The 17058-nt window shown below is 43.4% G+C and overlaps 1 protein-coding gene across 4 annotated transcripts in view; it reads right to left on the bottom strand.

The window, feature by feature from the left end:
- Positions 1–17058, bottom strand: part of TSPAN4 (tetraspanin 4) — a 711838-nt gene that overhangs the window by 75059 nt on the left and 619721 nt on the right. For all 4 annotated transcript variants that reach the window (XR_006282439.1, XM_038405867.2, XM_038405868.2 and 1 more), the window contains one exon: positions 9110–9184. Coding sequence is in view for 3 of the 4 variants with exons in the window: in XM_038405867.2 (XP_038261795.1) it covers positions 9110–9184 (75 nt within the window). In the remaining variant the exon portion in view is untranslated. The remainder of the gene's footprint in view (positions 1–9109; positions 9185–17058) is intronic.

The following is a 17058-nucleotide window of genomic DNA, read 5'->3' as shown; positions in this document are numbered from 1 at the left end:
ACTAGCAGTACCAATGGTGGAGTTGCAATAGTAAGAGCTTTTAAGAAAAATGCCAATGTGGAGAAAGCCTGAGAAGGGCGTAGAAGGCCAGGTGCAGGTGAGTAAAGGCAGGATGCGGAGCCAAAGGAGTACTGCAGAGTGACCACCTAGACCCTCAGTTTTGCAGGATTTTCCAAGGACTCTGGTGGGGGAGGTTTGAGGTCCATGTGCGGTGTCTGTTCCACAGTGAGACAAATCCTGTCCACCCCAATGGGATGGAGTCTTGGGACCTCTGAGAATGGAAACTGTTTTCCAAGGCCATGTCTCTGGTGGGGGAGGTTTGAGGTCCATGTGCGGTGTCTGTTCCACAGTGAGACAAATCCTGTCCACCCCAATGGGATGGAGTCTTGGACCTCTGAGAATGGAAACTGTTTTCCAAGGCCATGTCTATACTACCAAGTTTTGTCAACAAAAGTGATGTTGATACCCAAAAGTTGACATAATAAAAAAGTCAGAATCACATGTTCACACTCGCTCCCTCTGTCAGCAGAGTGCATCCACAGTGGAGGCACCATCATCGACAGTGTGAGCAATGCACTGTGGGTACCTATCCCACAGTCCAGCTCAACACTTTGTCGCTAGGTGTTGTGGGATGGCGAAGAGGATCATGGGCGCATCCTGGGACCAGAATCTATGTCCCGTGATGTATTGTTTTCTGTCCCAGCACTCCATGGGCTTCCAGCTTTCTTTCCCAGTATTTTTGCAACGGTCCTTCTTTGCTGTGCACCCTGGCATCTTTGTGAGAAGGGATGGGTCCCACACTGCTCTCCTATGCTCTGTTAACTGTCATGAAGACATTGTGGATGGTAGTGCAGTTAATTGTGAAGTTCCTAACTGAACTGAACGCACCTGACATGCTGCGTGATATGGATAGGAGCAACTTTAGATTGCTTTTGGCATTCATAGAACAGCTGCATAGGGTAGACCATTGCTTTTGGGCTTGGGAAACAAGCATTGTATGGTAGGATTGTATCGTCATGCAGGTGTGGGATGAAGAGCAGTGACAACAGAACTTTTGGATGCGGAAAGCAACCTTCCTGGAACTGTGTGCGGAGCTTGCCCCAACACTGCAGTGCAAGGACACCAGAATGAGAGCTGCCCTATCGGTGGAGAAGCGTGTGGCAATCGCTGTGTGGAAGCTGGTGACTCCAGCCTGCTACCAGTCAGTCGCAAATCAATTTGGAGTAGGGAAGTTGACCATTGGGACTGCATTAATGCAAGTGTGCAGGGCAATAAATCACTGGGAAATGTGCGTGAAATAGTGGACGGTTTTACAGAAATGGGTTTCCCTAACTGTGGGGCGCTCCTCATGGGGAAAAGAGCACACACTCTTTGCAAGGGTCGTGGTGCAGCATACTAGGAAAAAAAATTCTAAAATTCTTCCACACTTTTCACAGGCAGGGGTCATTCTAGCAGACATCTCACTGCTAAGGGTAAGCAGGGAAGCAAGTGCACATCTCCTCCATGCTTGTGGCTTCTGCCCTGCTCCTGCTGCTTGCCTGTGTGCTGCATTGGTCCCTGCACAAGTGATTGCCGAATGGCGTGGGAAAGTTTCCTACAATGGGGGAAAGGAACAAAGAAGCTCTGCCAAGGAACCTTTGGCAGAGGATTGCTGAGTACCTCCAGGAAGCTTTCCTGGAGATCTCTGGAGGATTCCCATGAGATCTTGGTGTGCATCAACACCCTGTTCTGCCATACTGATTAGCTATACAGGGAAATGTCCAGCTCACAGAAACAAAGCCAGCGTCCCACATTTCTAGACCTTGAACTCACCTCCACACTAGACAAACCACAGCCACTTACCAGGCTTCTCCTCTTCTTCTTCTTCTTACTCACTGGAAAGCAACTGCTGAGACTGGCTAGACACCTCTGGAGTGGGGAACCGTTCCTGGCTGCCTGCCCCATTGGGTGACCCCACTGGGAGCTCCACATCGTTGTCTAACTCTACCTCTTCATCTGTAACTTCATCCTCTAAGTTAGGTCCTCCTCCAGGCCCACCGAAGTATCCACGGGGCTCTTGGTGGTGGAGTTGCCACCAAGGATGGAGTTCAGCTCCTTATAGAACCAGCAGGTCTTAGGTGAAGCACCGGAGTGACAGTTTGCCTCCCTCACCTTATGGTATACCTGACTCTGCTCCTTTATCTTTACTCTGCACTGCAGCATCCCCCGATCAACCCCTTTCACACAAGCCTCCAATAATGTGCTGTCAGGGTTCCTTCCCCACTCTGAACTCTAGGGTACAGATGTGGGGACCCGCACGAAAAACCCCCTAAGCTTATTTTTAGTAGCTTAGATTAAAATCTGGTACGCTGCCACCACCAAACGATTTAACAAAGAATCAGGGAAGAGACCACTTGGAGACGTCTTCCCACAAAATATCCCCCCAAGCCCTTACACCCCCTTTCCTGGGGAGGCTTGAGAATAAACAAGATGAGCACAAACCAGCCTTGGATTTTTAAGACCCAAAAAAAACCCCTCAGATTCTTAAAAAACAGAACTTTATTAGAAGAACAAAAAAAGATAAGAGAACAACTCTGTAAGATCAGAATGGAAGATAATCTTACAGGCAGTCAGATTTAAAACATAGAGAATCCCTCTAGGCAAAACCTTAAGTTACAAAAAGACACAAAAACAGGAATACACATTTCCTCCAGCACAGCAAATTTCACAAGCCAAAACAAAGCAAACCTAATGCATTTTCTAGCTAGATTACTTACTAACTTTACAGGAGTTGGAGGGCTTGCATCCTTGATCTGTTCCCAGCAAAGGTATCACACAGACAGACAAAAGCCTTTCCCCCCCACTCCAGATTTGAAAGTATCTTGTCCGCTCATTGGTCATTTTGGGTCAGGTGCCAGCCAGGGTTACCTGAGCTTCTTAACCCTTTACAGGTAAAAGGACTTTGCCTCTGGCCAGGAGGGATTTTATAGCACTGTATACAGAAAGGTGGTTACCCTTCCCTTTATATGTGGGTATAGATATCCTAATTACTACAGCTCAAGCACAGCTGGGACTGCAGAGCCTCCCTCTCCCCTGATCAGATCCAAACAGTTCAACAGTGGTCCAAGCAGGAGAAAGTTTGATGCGATAACCTGCCATGGTCACCTGGGAAGATGCGAGGAGACCTCTCCACTCTGAGCCAGCAGGAAATGGAATTTCAAAAACTCCCAGGGCTTCTAAGGGGGGCAGGCAGCTGGTTGTTTACCTGGCTGCAGGACTGTGGAGTCCAAACTGCTGACCAGAGCAGTCAGAATGGGCATTGTGGGACACCGCCTGAAGGCCAATTAAAATGTAGCGTCTACAGTGGCACTTTGCCAAGAAAAATTTAGAGGAAAAAGACGTGTCTCTCTCATCAGGATGGTTGTATTTTGTCACCAAAAAAAGGCATTTTTCCCAACAGAAATCGCATTGCAGTGTGTACACATTCACTGTTTGGTCAACAAAAGACAGTTTTGGTCGACAAAACTTGGTAGCGTAGACGAGGTCCAAATAACTTTAGCCCTCGGTTAGCAACTTCTTGTGTAGGTGCATGATCAGCTCCTAATCCACCTCAGCTTCCCCATCTCTGAAAAGGTGTTAACTGTAACAGGTTGGCCGTGTTTGCTTTAAAGCACCCCAAGCATTAGCAGGTCTTGATCCTGCTGAGAGGAATGTTAAGTGGATTCTTCTGTTTTAGTGGTACTGCTGACATGCTACTCTATTGCAGATATGTGGAAGGTGAAAGTGGCTTTTTAGAGAGGAACGGATGCAGTGTATGGGCTTTGCTGTCTGGAGAGAGGAATCTTGGGAGCAGCCCAGTATGGAGAGGAGGCTTGAGCTGAACTTTGTTATGTTGTTAATTTTTTTCATCAGACTGTGAACCCCTTCCTCATACTGCTGAGCAGTTGGGTACAAAGGGACAATTCCTGGGAGTAACTGCTCCGGAATGTGAGTAAGACAATCTGGACCTTTGCTAATAAAGCCAAACCCCAAGGAGGAGGTGAGTGTATATACAAATATACAAATATACAAAGTATATTTGATAGCAGGTGAGTAAAGGCATCTGCTCACATTAATCTTCCTCACAGGTGTGTAGCAGAGATTAGTTAACACATATGCACATACTTACCAGTGCTGGTAATGTTCAACACAGTTAATGGTGCCAGGATTCTAGGTGGCAATTTTCAATGGGTTTAAGGGAGTTAAGTGCCCAATTCCCACTGAAAATCCCAGTCCTAACCCTCAATTTCCAAGAGCACTAACTGCTCCCATAATCAATCCCACCCCCCTTCAAAGAGCCTTCACTGTTTCTATTCTGTAAACTGCCCCGTATTATTTAGTCTGTCATTTAAAAATATTAAGTTAATGTTTGTTTATTTATGCTTTTCCGTTTATGAGTGCCAAATAGCAGAAGTATATAATACTACCTACAAATCAGAAAAAGGGGACATGTGAATTAACAAACATACTGAAAAATGATCTATCATAGTTACAAAAGACAGTAAATCTAGACATTTTTCTGTGCCTCTGGGAAAACAATCATAGTAAAAATAAGGACAGATGTTAAAAACAGAGGGACTGAAAAGTTAGTACTGGTACATCACCATGCACCTTATTTGCATTGCTTATATTCTTAAAGGGCCCAAACCTGTGAAGTACTGAGCTCAACTGGGAGTTCGTGAGATTCAGCATCTCCCAGAAGCAGCTCAATACCTCATAGGATTGAACCCCAATGCTTTGCTTCTGTCAGTGTAAAATTGAGCTTAACCTCTCCATTACTGCTTCTTATGATACCTAAATAGCCACACATCATAAAAGCTAACTCATAAAAATGGCTGAATATGTATCATAGGTCAAATGCTGGTCTGTGTCGACAGAAGCAAAATGAACACATATTAAGGGCCAAATTCAAACCATATGTCAGTGGACAGACCTTCTCTGATGTTAGTGGCGTTTGGGCTGCTTCCCCAGGGCTGAATTGAGCATTCATGCTACAGAAGTGGCAATAATGTGAATAGGAATTCTCTTGATAGCAGCAGCTGCACACACAACCTGCTCCATTTAAACAGATTATTCTTGCCCCAGGGCAAACTAAACTGCATGATGTGTATGTGCGTGTGTTTGTGCATGCACAGATCCCACTGCCAGCTCAGGGATGTATATGCCCAAAAATAAGGTGCACTGTCATGCCACCCCAAAACACACCTCTGCTACTGCTGTGCAGGGCCTCTGGATCAACCTCTTCACTGCTTTTGAAGGACCCAGAATCAGATGGAAGAGTTTCACCTCCCTTTCTCCACACCACAACCAGTTCCCCCCGCCCCCTTCCCAGGTGGCACCTATACGCAACACTCCACTAGATCTGCAACACTCAAGGGTTAAGTCATGGAGGGTGAGTGGCAAGGACATCAGGAGGAATGGTGTGCAGAAAGTGAGCTCAGACTATGAAAGAGAGATCTGCAGTGCAGTTCTGAGACGTTACTCTCATTCCCATGCTACATACTGATGGGTTGTTCTCCGAGCCTCTCTCACTTTAGAGCATCATACCTCATGAGCAGTTCATGGAGAGGACCATAAAGCAAAGCAGAATGCTTCTCTCACCCAACCTGAGACTGAGACAAGCTTTCACACAAGGGGTGGGGGGAAGCAATCCATTCTAATGCATGAGCAAGGTGCAATAATTCATTACTCAAAAGCATCTTTTAGTTAGACTGGAAACAAAAATAATTTTTGACACCACCCCCTCCGGCCTGACTAATAAGAATAGCCCAGTCTGAGCTGATGAGCTTTCCAGGGAGTTATTTTGCTCATCTGCATAGCAGCATTCTCTTCCAGAGCAAAAGGAGCGGCAGTTCTTTTACCAAAACAGAAAAACAAAACAAAACAAAAAAAACCTGATAAGTGATTGACTGTAAAATAAAAAACAAACAACAAATAAAAAATATTTAAAAAATGCTGGTGCTATAGAATAGTTAACATGCTGATAAAGTGTGAGTCATGGTGATTTACATAGAAATAGTCTACTTTGCAGCCCTGGAGACAACTGTAAGTTAGTGTAAACGTGCAGCCAGATACATTGTCACTCCCTCGCTAATATTGCGCTGCACTCTCTAGTTTATCCTTGTGCACATTTTGCAGCTGAAGGAATGAAAAAGAGACATCAGTCTATAGAAGCACACTATTAAATCAACCACTGAAAACAGCCCTGAAATCAGCTCAGCCTTTTAACTCTTCTGTAGATTTTTATTTTCTTTTAGTCTTGTGGTTAAGGCAAAGCATTAGGTTCTAGTCCTAGTGCTGATACTGTCTTCCTACATAGCCCTGGGCAAGTCCTTTAACCTCTCTGCTTCAGACTCCTAATCTGAAAGGGGATAGTAATACTGCCCTCCTTCACAGAGTGCTGAGAGGATTAATTAATGTTTTTAATAAGGGAGCAGAGTATTGGCTTCACGAACTTTACACTGTCAAAGAAACAAAGGATGATGGAGGGCCGTTGGGGATTCTGTTCCTTCTCCGTTTAGCCTCCTCTTAAGCCAACAGGAAATAATGATCATTCCCCATTTTATACTGGGAAGAATTTTATACACGTGTATGTGTGCACTTACATACACATAGCCAATCAACAGCAGGCCTCTGAGTACTAAAGAAACCTGCTGCTTTCTGAATATGTTTAGTATACAAAAGCCTGTTGAGTCTGATTTATTTGTGATAAAGGCTTGAAAAGCTGTTTTCTTCAGATGTGCGGATGTTAGCATACAGTGTTCATTAAAAGATATTCCAATAAACTGCATTAACTGGATAACCCCAGTGATTAGGCTCAAACGTCTCTGATTTAGCCACATTTCTCACACCAATATGTATAACTTTATTTTTCTTCAGATCGTGAGGGCTGACATTAATCTCACCATGCTGTAGGGAAATATTAGTTTTAGACTGCTAATGTTTTATTTCTTTTTAGTAAGTCTGGTATAGGGCAAAAACACAGGAACTGCAACCCAGACAATGACCACTAATCCACCTAGTCTAGTATTGTAGATTTAATAGATTAAGGGATTATGATCATTTAGTCTGATCACCAGCGTTGCACAGGCCATAAAAATCTCACCCAGTGATTCCCGAAGCAAGCCCAATAACTTGTGGTTGAACTAGATCATACATTTTAGAATGAGATTCGTTCCTGAGGTCAACCTTGTCATGGCTCCAGCACTGCTCTATACAAAACAATTCAAAGGAAAGTGAGTTCCTTCCTCTTCTCATCAATAGCATAGCCAAAAATTCTGCAAATGTACAGGGCATGGGGAAATGGCGCATGGCATTCCTTCCTGACTCCTGCTAGCAACCAATTTATGACCTGAAGAATAAGGATTATTATCCTTTGTAACTATTAACTCAGCCAGTGTAACAGCATTGACTGATTTATTAATGTAAATATCCAATCCTTTCCCTTCCACCCACCCACCCATATTTTACTAAACTATTCACCTCAGGGAATTCTATGGGTTGATTATATACAACATAAAAAGCGTTTCTTCTCTTCTGAACATGCTTTCTTTACATTTCAAGTACACTTTCTGTGCTTGTATTAAGAGGAAAATGTGGTTGGTCTTCACTATACCATTCATTATTTTAGATACCTCTATCATCTCTCTTCTTAATATCGTCCCTTTCCCAAACTAAATCATGCTAGACTTTTTAATCCCTTTTCATGTGCAAGTTCCCTCCCCCAGTGCTTCTAATCATTTTCATTACCCTTCTCTGAAATGAAGTGACCAAAACTCAATGCTGAATTCATGGTGAAGCCATTCCATCAATTTACATGATGGCATTATAAAATTCCCATACGACTCCCCTTCTTCTACAACCAAATGTTGTATTTGCTTTTTGGAGTGCTGCTGCACATTCAGCAGATGCCTTCATTAAACTGTTCTCTGTGACCTGTACACCTTTCTCCTGAGAGGTCTCAACTAATTCAGAGCCCATCAGCGTGCATGAGTAGTTTTAAATTGTCTCTTCCAATGTAAATTATCTTGCAAGTCAATTCTGAGTTTTACTTGCTATGCTGTTGCCTAATAAACTAATTCTTTTAGGTCTTTTTGGAGACTCTCTCACAATCATCCACAATTTTTACTCTTGTAAATAAGTTTCGGCCTTCCAATAAATGGTGGCCATCTTGTTATTCACTATTCTACTCCTCATCCTAAAGGCACCTTGCTATTAATATCTTTCCATTCTGAGAAACAGTCATTTAACCTGCTCTTCACTTCCCAGCTCCTAAACAGTTTTTATTCCATGGCAAAATTTTACCATCAATCCACAGTTCCATAACAGTCTATTGTAAGAGACTTCAATAGAAGCCTGCTAAACGTCTAAAAATATTGAATCTAATGGGTTCTTCTGGGCTCATTATTTTATTATCTCTTTTCAAAAACCCTAGTGGGTTAGAGACACCCAGTTTATCCTTACAACAACTGTGCTCTTTTGCGGTGGAAACACAGGAATTGCCATACTGGATCAGACCAGTGGTCCATCAAGGTAAAATCTGAACACAAAAAATTAAGGGATCTTGTATTAATCCCTAACACTGTCACTGTGCAGTTAGCTGTAATTTCATTAGACTGTCCAGAGGTGCTCTCAGAAACAAGTTTGACAGATGACAACCTATTTGCCTCCGCCTTTTACATCCCTGCCATCCAGACTTTCTAGCAATCTCAAAGTCACTTCTGAAATGTAAACATATTAAAAAAATATGCAATTGCTATTAGCATCCACCTCTGAGGTACCTTTCTCTTTCCCATCCCTTCCCAGCTGAGAGTTTCCTTTATATCTAAATGGTGATTGCTTTGGTAATAGCTCTGACCTTGTCTTGTGCATGAGAGGGCGAGAGAGAGAACGCGTGCAAGAGAGACACAACTCAAGCTCTGGAAATCTGTTTATGTATTCTGAGAGCACATCTTCAGAGAGGGGTGACTTGAGAAAGAGGGAAGCATGATGTGCATGCCAAGGTGAACACTTCATGACTTATTTATAAGGGAAGGGCATTAAAAAAAAAAAGATTGGTAAAGGAGAAAGAAAAGAGAAAAATCTGACTTACCTTGTCAGTGTAGACGAAGAACAGAATCACAATGGTGAGCTCCAGCAGGAATATAATTAACAGCATGATAAAAAACTGTCAAGAGAAGAGGGGAAAGGGGAAGAAACAAAAACCCAGAAACATCAAAATCTTGTTTCATCTCCCTCCTGCTCTACAATAACTACATTCAGCAGGTAATGCATGAAAAGGGGGCTTTTGTTTTATGGATGGCAGGGTACAGAGTTACTGCTTTGAGACCAAGCGAGGTGTATGCACCATGCAGCATTGGAAAGTACACACAGGACTAGTCAGGGATACAGTGTGTCCAGACACACACAGAGCCTGCTTCTGCTCCTACTAACTTCAGTGAGAGCAGGGGCTTTTTTCTGTTTGTTTAAACAAATTTTTGCAGTTAATGAACAGGCTTAGACATCTCTATTCTTCTCATTCTGTACAGGGTGATTCCCTCTGTGGAACAAGGAAGCCACAGGTCACTCCATTATGGCTACTGGGAAAGTGAAAGGAACATTTAAATGTTTGTGTACAAAGTTAGTATGAAGCATTCTTCAGGCTAGGTATAAAAACTTCTCAAAAGTTTGAACTGGAAAGTGTCTCATTTATACTTATAGCATTAAAAAAATTGCTCAGTTTAGCTTCTTGGTTCTGAGGAAACATCCCATCTAATGCCAAAAAACGGGATTTATAAAAGTACATGGAGTTCCTGGATTACGGATTTCAGGTAGGAGTCTCAAAAGGGCTCAGCTCTCATTGACTTCAGTGGGAACAGAGGTAGGCCAACACTGAGCACTTCTGAAAATCCCACCTTTCATGTTTTGTGATGAGGAAAAAAATGTTGCCATTCCAATGCTAGCCAGGCTGTGGTGCAGTCATGGCAGAATGGCACTGTAGAGTTAAGAGACTTACGAGAGCTACTAAGCTATCTTTGTCTATCTCCAAGGATTTGTGCAGCACAGTTCCCTGCAATAAACAGGTCTGATGCAAAGTCCATTGAAGTAGACAGAAAGACTCTTATTGATTTAAATGGGCTTTGGAACAGGCCCTAATTAACAGTTCATGGTGTTATGAAAAGAGGATTTTTTAGAAATCACATAAAATCAGGAGGACGACATAAGATTGCTCACAGGCTCTACTGCCCCCTACAACTCCACACACCTACCTACTTGCAACATTAGAATGTTATAACTGAACTGTAACTGCTTTGATTGAAACCTCAGTTTCAGAAAGGGGGGGGAGGGTTTAAAAAAAATCTACTGCTCCTTTTACTTCAGCCACTCAGCTGCAAACCTATAAAACTTCAATGGCTAAAAAAGCCTTATCAGAGCTTTTCTTTGCCTACTGAGTGGAAGCCAAACCTTTGTACCTATGAATTTATAAAATAAAGGGCAAGAGATCTGGAGACAGAACACAATTTTCCACCAGTCCAATGGCACATATTTTGTTGCAGTTGGCCCCAAGAGTCTTAAATTATGGTTTATTTACTAGAGTGACCCTAGTACCAGAATCTACTTTCACCCATTTCTGGGTCAGGACACCCATTTATGGCAGCAACCTCCCAGGCTGACCTCCTTGTCATTACCATCCAGAAACTGGATGAATTGGTGAATACCAGCCCATGTGTCATTGGTCTGTAATATTGTGATTTCAGATTGCAGCATAATATTCAGTGAGCAAGGACAAATTATATCACCGTTTACTTGAATACTGTGATACTACAAAACACCTCTGTTCCTTGACACCTACCTTCCCTAGGACATGTGACCCCCTCAGAGATTCCGGCGAATCCATAAAATGTATGTGAATTATATTGTGTATGTCCATAAACTGTGCTTTCCCTTTGAGAGTGTCGGGGTCACCGGGCCAGCTTTGCCCTACACTTCTGATTATAAGAATTCGTTTTCAGTTGCTCATAACTTTTCTTAACTTTGACTGTTTTGGCTGAAATTTTCCATGCCAGGTGTCTGGCTCAGGCCGCCATCCCCACAGAGCAACTGTGCATGCTCCAGCCTTTCACAGCTCCTACTGCTGACTAGACTGCACATGTGCTATCCTCCACAGAGCAAAGAATCATGCTCCATCCCCTCACAGATCCTACGCGTAACAGGACTGTATATGCTCTAGCCCAGGTGTACAGAGATTCAGAAGAACTTTCCTTATAATGGCTCCTCTCAGCTGCACCGGGCTGTAGTGGAGCCAAGCAACGTCACTGAGAGCAAGCAATTTGTTCCTCCTGTGCTCTCGGTGACCTCTCTGCTGGGACACAGGCAGTGTGGCAGAGGCAGTTGTCTGATTCGAATACAGCGAGGAAAAAGCCAGACCAGAGGGGGGCAGGGACGTGGAAGGAATAGACTGGTATAAGGTGTCTGTAAAGAGAGAAACTGGGACTACGTGAGGGAAGGAGGAGACTGGAAGTTGAGGGGCGAGATTTGGATTCACACAGGGAGTCTGGAGGGGAAGACTAGGATGGGCTGAGTAAGGACACTGGGATGAGAAGCATGAGAAGCAGAGACTGCCCTGAGTAGGTCAAGAGAATGGGACTAGTACAAGGACCCAAAAAGGGGTGGGGGAGGAGACAGGTCAGTAGAAATGGGGCAGAAGGGGCCAAGCTTGGGAGAAATGGGCAGAAGAGTCTGTGTATACTAGACCACACTTCTCCAGAGCCTGGAATGGAACCCATGATTCCCGACTCTCACAGTTCCTCTGTTTTCAACAAAAGTCTACAAAACCCGCTGGCAAAGTGTGTGTCTCATCCCATTCTAGGGTTGGTTCACACAGGGAATGACAACCTACTATTGTTATCATTTACGCTTTTAGCTCAAGTGGCAGAAGTGTGGGTGGTGGATCCAAAGGGTCCAACCCTGTTAACGACCCGTGGGTGTCAATATGATGCAGACCTGATGGAATTCCTGTTCTTTCAGTTTGCTTTAAAATAAATAAATACAAACCATTAACAACGCTGCAAAGTAAAGCAGTCAAAAGATAGGAAATGTTCAAATTAAGGTTGTCTGTGAAAATCTAATTTAGTTTCCTTATGCATCTGTAATATGATACAATATTTAAATACAGGATCACATACTGTTTTAATACAGGACTCATGCCACTTTCTGTGCACATGATGGACCTGCTCTTGTGATGAACTGGGGATTGTGTAGTAAAGGAGGGAGTTGTCTACAGGTTCATTTGTTGAAGTTGGAATGCGTGTAGTGAAATGGCAGGGGATTGCAGGAAGAGAAAGGATGGTAGAAAGCTGAATGTTGCCCTGGAGGAGTGGTTTACATTTCTGTCTCTGCCTCAGAGGTCTCATGTATAAGACTGTGAATCATTCATGGAGGTCATGGCTTCTGTGACTTTCCATGACCTCCATGAATGTTGCAGCACCGCTGCGGCTGACCCCAGGACTACCCCAGCAGGTGGGGAAGCCCTGGGGCCAGCCGCACCGGCCACTGCTCTGGCAGTCCCAGGCAACTGGTCCCCAGCACTGCCCTGAAGCAGCAGGGCCCTGGGCTGCCCCCCACCCCCCGTGGCAGTCTTCAGGAATGCCCCCCTCCCAGCAAGTAAGATTTAATCACAGGTATTTTTAGTAAAAGTCATGGACAGGCCTTGGGGCCATGACTTTTTGTTTATTGCCTGTGACCTGTTCATGACTTTTAATAAAAATTCCCATGACTAAAATGTAGCCTTACTCATGTGATGCCAGGCAGGTCACTTAAACCAAACTTTTCAATGACTACTACTAATTGTGTATTCCTCATTTTCTGCAATTGTGTGCTCAGCACTTCTGTAAATTAGTCCCAAGGCGGCCGCCCAGATACTATGATGATGAGGTCAACATAAAAACATGTAGAACGGAATAACTCTGTGAACTTTCCAAAGCATGGTATATTAGGATTTCTCTCCATCTCCAAAGCCACAAACAAAACAAAATGATGATTTCTTTTCTCCACAAAATAACGGTATTGTTTTAAACAAGGCCTTCAGCCTTATGTCTCTCATGGCTTGTCTCCACTGACAAAACAAGATACATTTTTACCATGGGTTAATTAACATGCATGAGCTATCCTGCTGTAAAAATAGAGCGGAGACAAGGCACTGTAGTTTGACTGCCATGTAGGTGAGGTCAACCTCAGGAAGGAGGTGCAGTGCTCACTTCACCTACCTGCCCTGTGGTAAACACTGCAAGTACCCTGTCTCCACCTAGGATTTTACAGAAAGATAACTATTGTGTGTTTCTCACTGTAAAAAGACATCTTTGTAAGGAGTGAAGACAATTCCTCAATGTCCCCTAGATGCATCAGTATTACAGTTTAACCCTGCGTACATTCTCACATTTTACCAACCCGATGACCATAATCTCAGACACATGCACTGCTCCACCATACTCTGCTCCATTTCCCTAGAACCTAATGCCACAAACTGACCTGATTTTTTCATTAACATCCAAGGTGGAATTAAGTCAAACATGAGAGCCAAGGCAGGATTGGCATATAGCAGACAAGTGTGAGCCTATGCAGCCACTGCATGCCCCCTGAAAACTCTCACCATTTCTTCTGCAGCTCCCTATCAAGTGAGCTCCTGAACTCAGGTGATAAATAACAAGAATAAAAAATAAGCTTTGCTGCTGTCCTGTGAGACTACAGGCTGTTGATATAATAAAGATTTATGTGCTGAGAAAAACCAATCCCAAAGCAAAGTGTTCATGTAGAAAGAACATTCATGTAAAGAAGATTGATCTAAATTTGTAGCTAGAGATACTTCACCACAGCACTTGTGAACCTCTGGCATGTTGACAAGGGGGGCTAAACCAAAAATAATCCCACAGGCTTTTGGACTCAGTGGGAGTGAAGAAAGGGGAGGAAAGGAGATCCCTCCCTATCTTGCTGCTGCTCCACCCTTAATCCAATTCCAGTACGACTTCTCAGCCCTTCCCCTCCACTTCCTTCATACTCCTCCCTCACCACTTTTCCACATAGAGCTCAGCTGATGGAGTAGCGAAAAGGACACTCAACGGGCTGAAGAGGATACTTTGGAGTTGATGCAGCCCCCAAAACTAAGCACAGCCAGTGTGTGTGGGGAGGAAGGAGAAAACAAAAGGAAGAAGATCCCCACTTGCAACCCCACCCCCAACTGGTGCCAGCTCCCCTCATCCAGCACTTGGCTATGACTCAGAAGATCTGGGTTTATTTCCTTGTTCTGCCACAGACTCTCTGTCCAACCTAGGGCAAGTCACAATCTCTGCGTGTCTCATGGACCCATCTGTAAAATGTTGTGTTGTGAGGATAAATTAAGGAATGTTTTTGAGGCACTCCTACAAGACTGCTCCAGCCAGCAGGAAGTTAAAATTGTGCTGGGGACAGGTTTGGCCTCTGGCACCCCAAGGATCAAGAAAACAGAAACAGGACTTGCAGTCGTCTTTCTTCAGCTGCACTGAGCATAACCTTTGTGCAGTCGGGGTTCTAAACCTTTAAGTCCAGGTGAAAGGCAGCTTGCAGATGGCCCTGGATAAACAAATCCTGACTGCCCAGCTTATGCATCACTGCTTCCTTCCGAGAGATTAATTTCCCCACACACACACTTCTGAAATTCGGAAGCCCTCCTATTTGACTACACCTTTTGGCCTTCTCACATTAGTTCTCAGAACGCAGTTGTCTTGATTGACTGGCAAGGATTTTAATTTGTCCTTTGATAGAAAGCTACACTGAAGTAAGATGTTTTTAAAGTGTATAAGTTAGATCAGACAGACAATCAAAAGCAGTCACAAGCACTTTATAACAGTGAGAGAGGCGCAACATGGTCTGGTTTGTTATGCACAGAACTGGGGCTTAGAGACCTACAGCCTAATCTTGGCTCTGACACTAATTTGGTGCTGTGTGGCCTTAGGCGAGTCACAATCTCTGTTTCCACATCAATAAAAAAAATTAATATACTTATCTACCTCACCAGGATTTAGTACAGTGACATTTGTATAGGACTTGGAACATGTGAAGTGCTAAGTAGCGGTATTTCTACATGTGCGGTCACCGTCACCCTTATGGTATTAGTGGTCTTTCATCTGAAGATTCATGCCAGAATGCTTTTGTTGCATTTCACAGTTCTCTCATACCAAAACACAAGATGATTCTCATATAACATGCAAGGTTCCCCTCCACTCGTGGTACATGTTCATAAAAATTATACAGCAGTATATTTTCAGTACACACTATCTGGAGCATAGTGTGTACTTCTAGGTTTATTACTGTACCTGGTGCTAAAGCATACAGATGTTTGCATGTGAACACGTGTTCACAAAAGCCTGATGGACTATGTAAAGTGAAAGTGGCCAACAGCTGACAATAAAGAAAGGCTAGAATGACTAGTTCAGAGTTCGTTGTCCAAGACAAATAAAATGCAAAAAAAGAGACAGAGCATAAATGAGGGAAAGTCAATCAGATTTTCTGAACTATTTCAGTTTTAATAACCTAGGGTGTTATTAATAGGGCAACAGTAGCACAATGTTTTATTTTTAAAAAAATATAAAAATACATAGTGTTAGGATATAGATATTCAGGACTGTCTGTAAAGGCCTATACTCTAAGAATTTAGGCGTATTCTTATCACTTAGCTAGTTACAGAGGTATAAAAGAAAGAATCAAAATCACTGACTGCCGGTGTAAGGGCCTTCCCTTACTGTGACCGTCTGAAGCCCTGTACTTAGGCTAAGGCCTTTGGCTAAGCAGCAGAGGCAGCCATAAACTGGGAAGCGACCGGTCACATCCTCACATTCCAACCTAGTCACATTGAAATAAGGGGCTATTAGGCTGTTAGGAATACAATCCTGTCCTGATAATGCCCATCGCCTCCAGAGAAAGGGAAGTGCCTAGAAGATGGAAAAGGAAACTTAGTTTGATAGCATCTTGTCTGGCAAGAACTCATTTATCAATAGCTGGGATCTGAAATCCTCACTTCTGTGTTGTTCTATCACTGTAGTCCTCATTTCTCTATTGTTTGTCTGTATAATCTCTGTCTGGTTCTGTGATTGTTTCCGTCTGCTGTATAATTAATTTTGCGGTGTAAACTAATTAAGGTGGTGTGATATAATTGGTTAAAATAATCATGTTACAATATGTTAGGATTGGTTAGTTAAATTTCAGTAAAATGATTGGTTAAGGTATAGCTAAGCAGAACTGAAGTTTTACTATACAGTCTGCAGTCAATCAGGAAGTGAGTGGGGGGGGGTGTGTGGGGGGGAAATGGGAACAGGGAATGGGGGTGGGGAAATTGGAATCATGTTTGGCTAAGGGCAGGAATGGGAACAGGGACACAGGTGTAAGGCTCTGTGGTGTCAGACCTGGGAAGGGGGACACTAAGGAAGGAAACTGGAATCATGCTTGCTGGAAGTTCACCCCAATAAACATTGAATTGTTTACATCTTTGGACTTTGGGTATTGTTGCTCTCTGTTCATGCGAGAAGGACCAGGGAAGTGAGTGGGTGAAGGAATAAGCCCCCTAACACATAGCACCAATGAAGCCAACAGAACTACATCAGAATTTATACCAACTAAGGATCGGCCCCATGAGTTTCAAGCTTTGCTTAACTAAGAATTGTAGCCTGTATTAGTGCACTAAGCAATTCTCCTGTCAGCAAATATACCACATTAATTAATTATTTATCCTGAAATATCATCAACTGGCCTCAACCAGACAGAGGCCCATTGTGCTAGGTACTCTACAAACACACAGAACATAACTGTTCCTATTTCAAAGAACGTACACTCTAAGGCTCCTATCCTGCAAAGACTCATGCACTAGCTTAAGTGTTTGCAGGATCAGGGTACAGGAGAGAGCTAACAACTTATGGTGCCAGGTTGCTGCATTTGTTTGTGAAAGCATTTAAAAAAAACAAACCACAGATATGCACCTACACCCACCCATTATAAATACACAAAATAAAACACAGAATCTTCAACTTGATACAT

The sequence above is a fragment of the Dermochelys coriacea genome, chromosome 6 (assembly GCF_009764565.3).
Source record: "Dermochelys coriacea isolate rDerCor1 chromosome 6, rDerCor1.pri.v4, whole genome shotgun sequence".
Classification (NCBI taxonomy): Eukaryota; Metazoa; Chordata; order Testudines; family Dermochelyidae; genus Dermochelys; species Dermochelys coriacea.
This window is presented reverse-complemented; position numbering and strand designations above follow the sequence as displayed.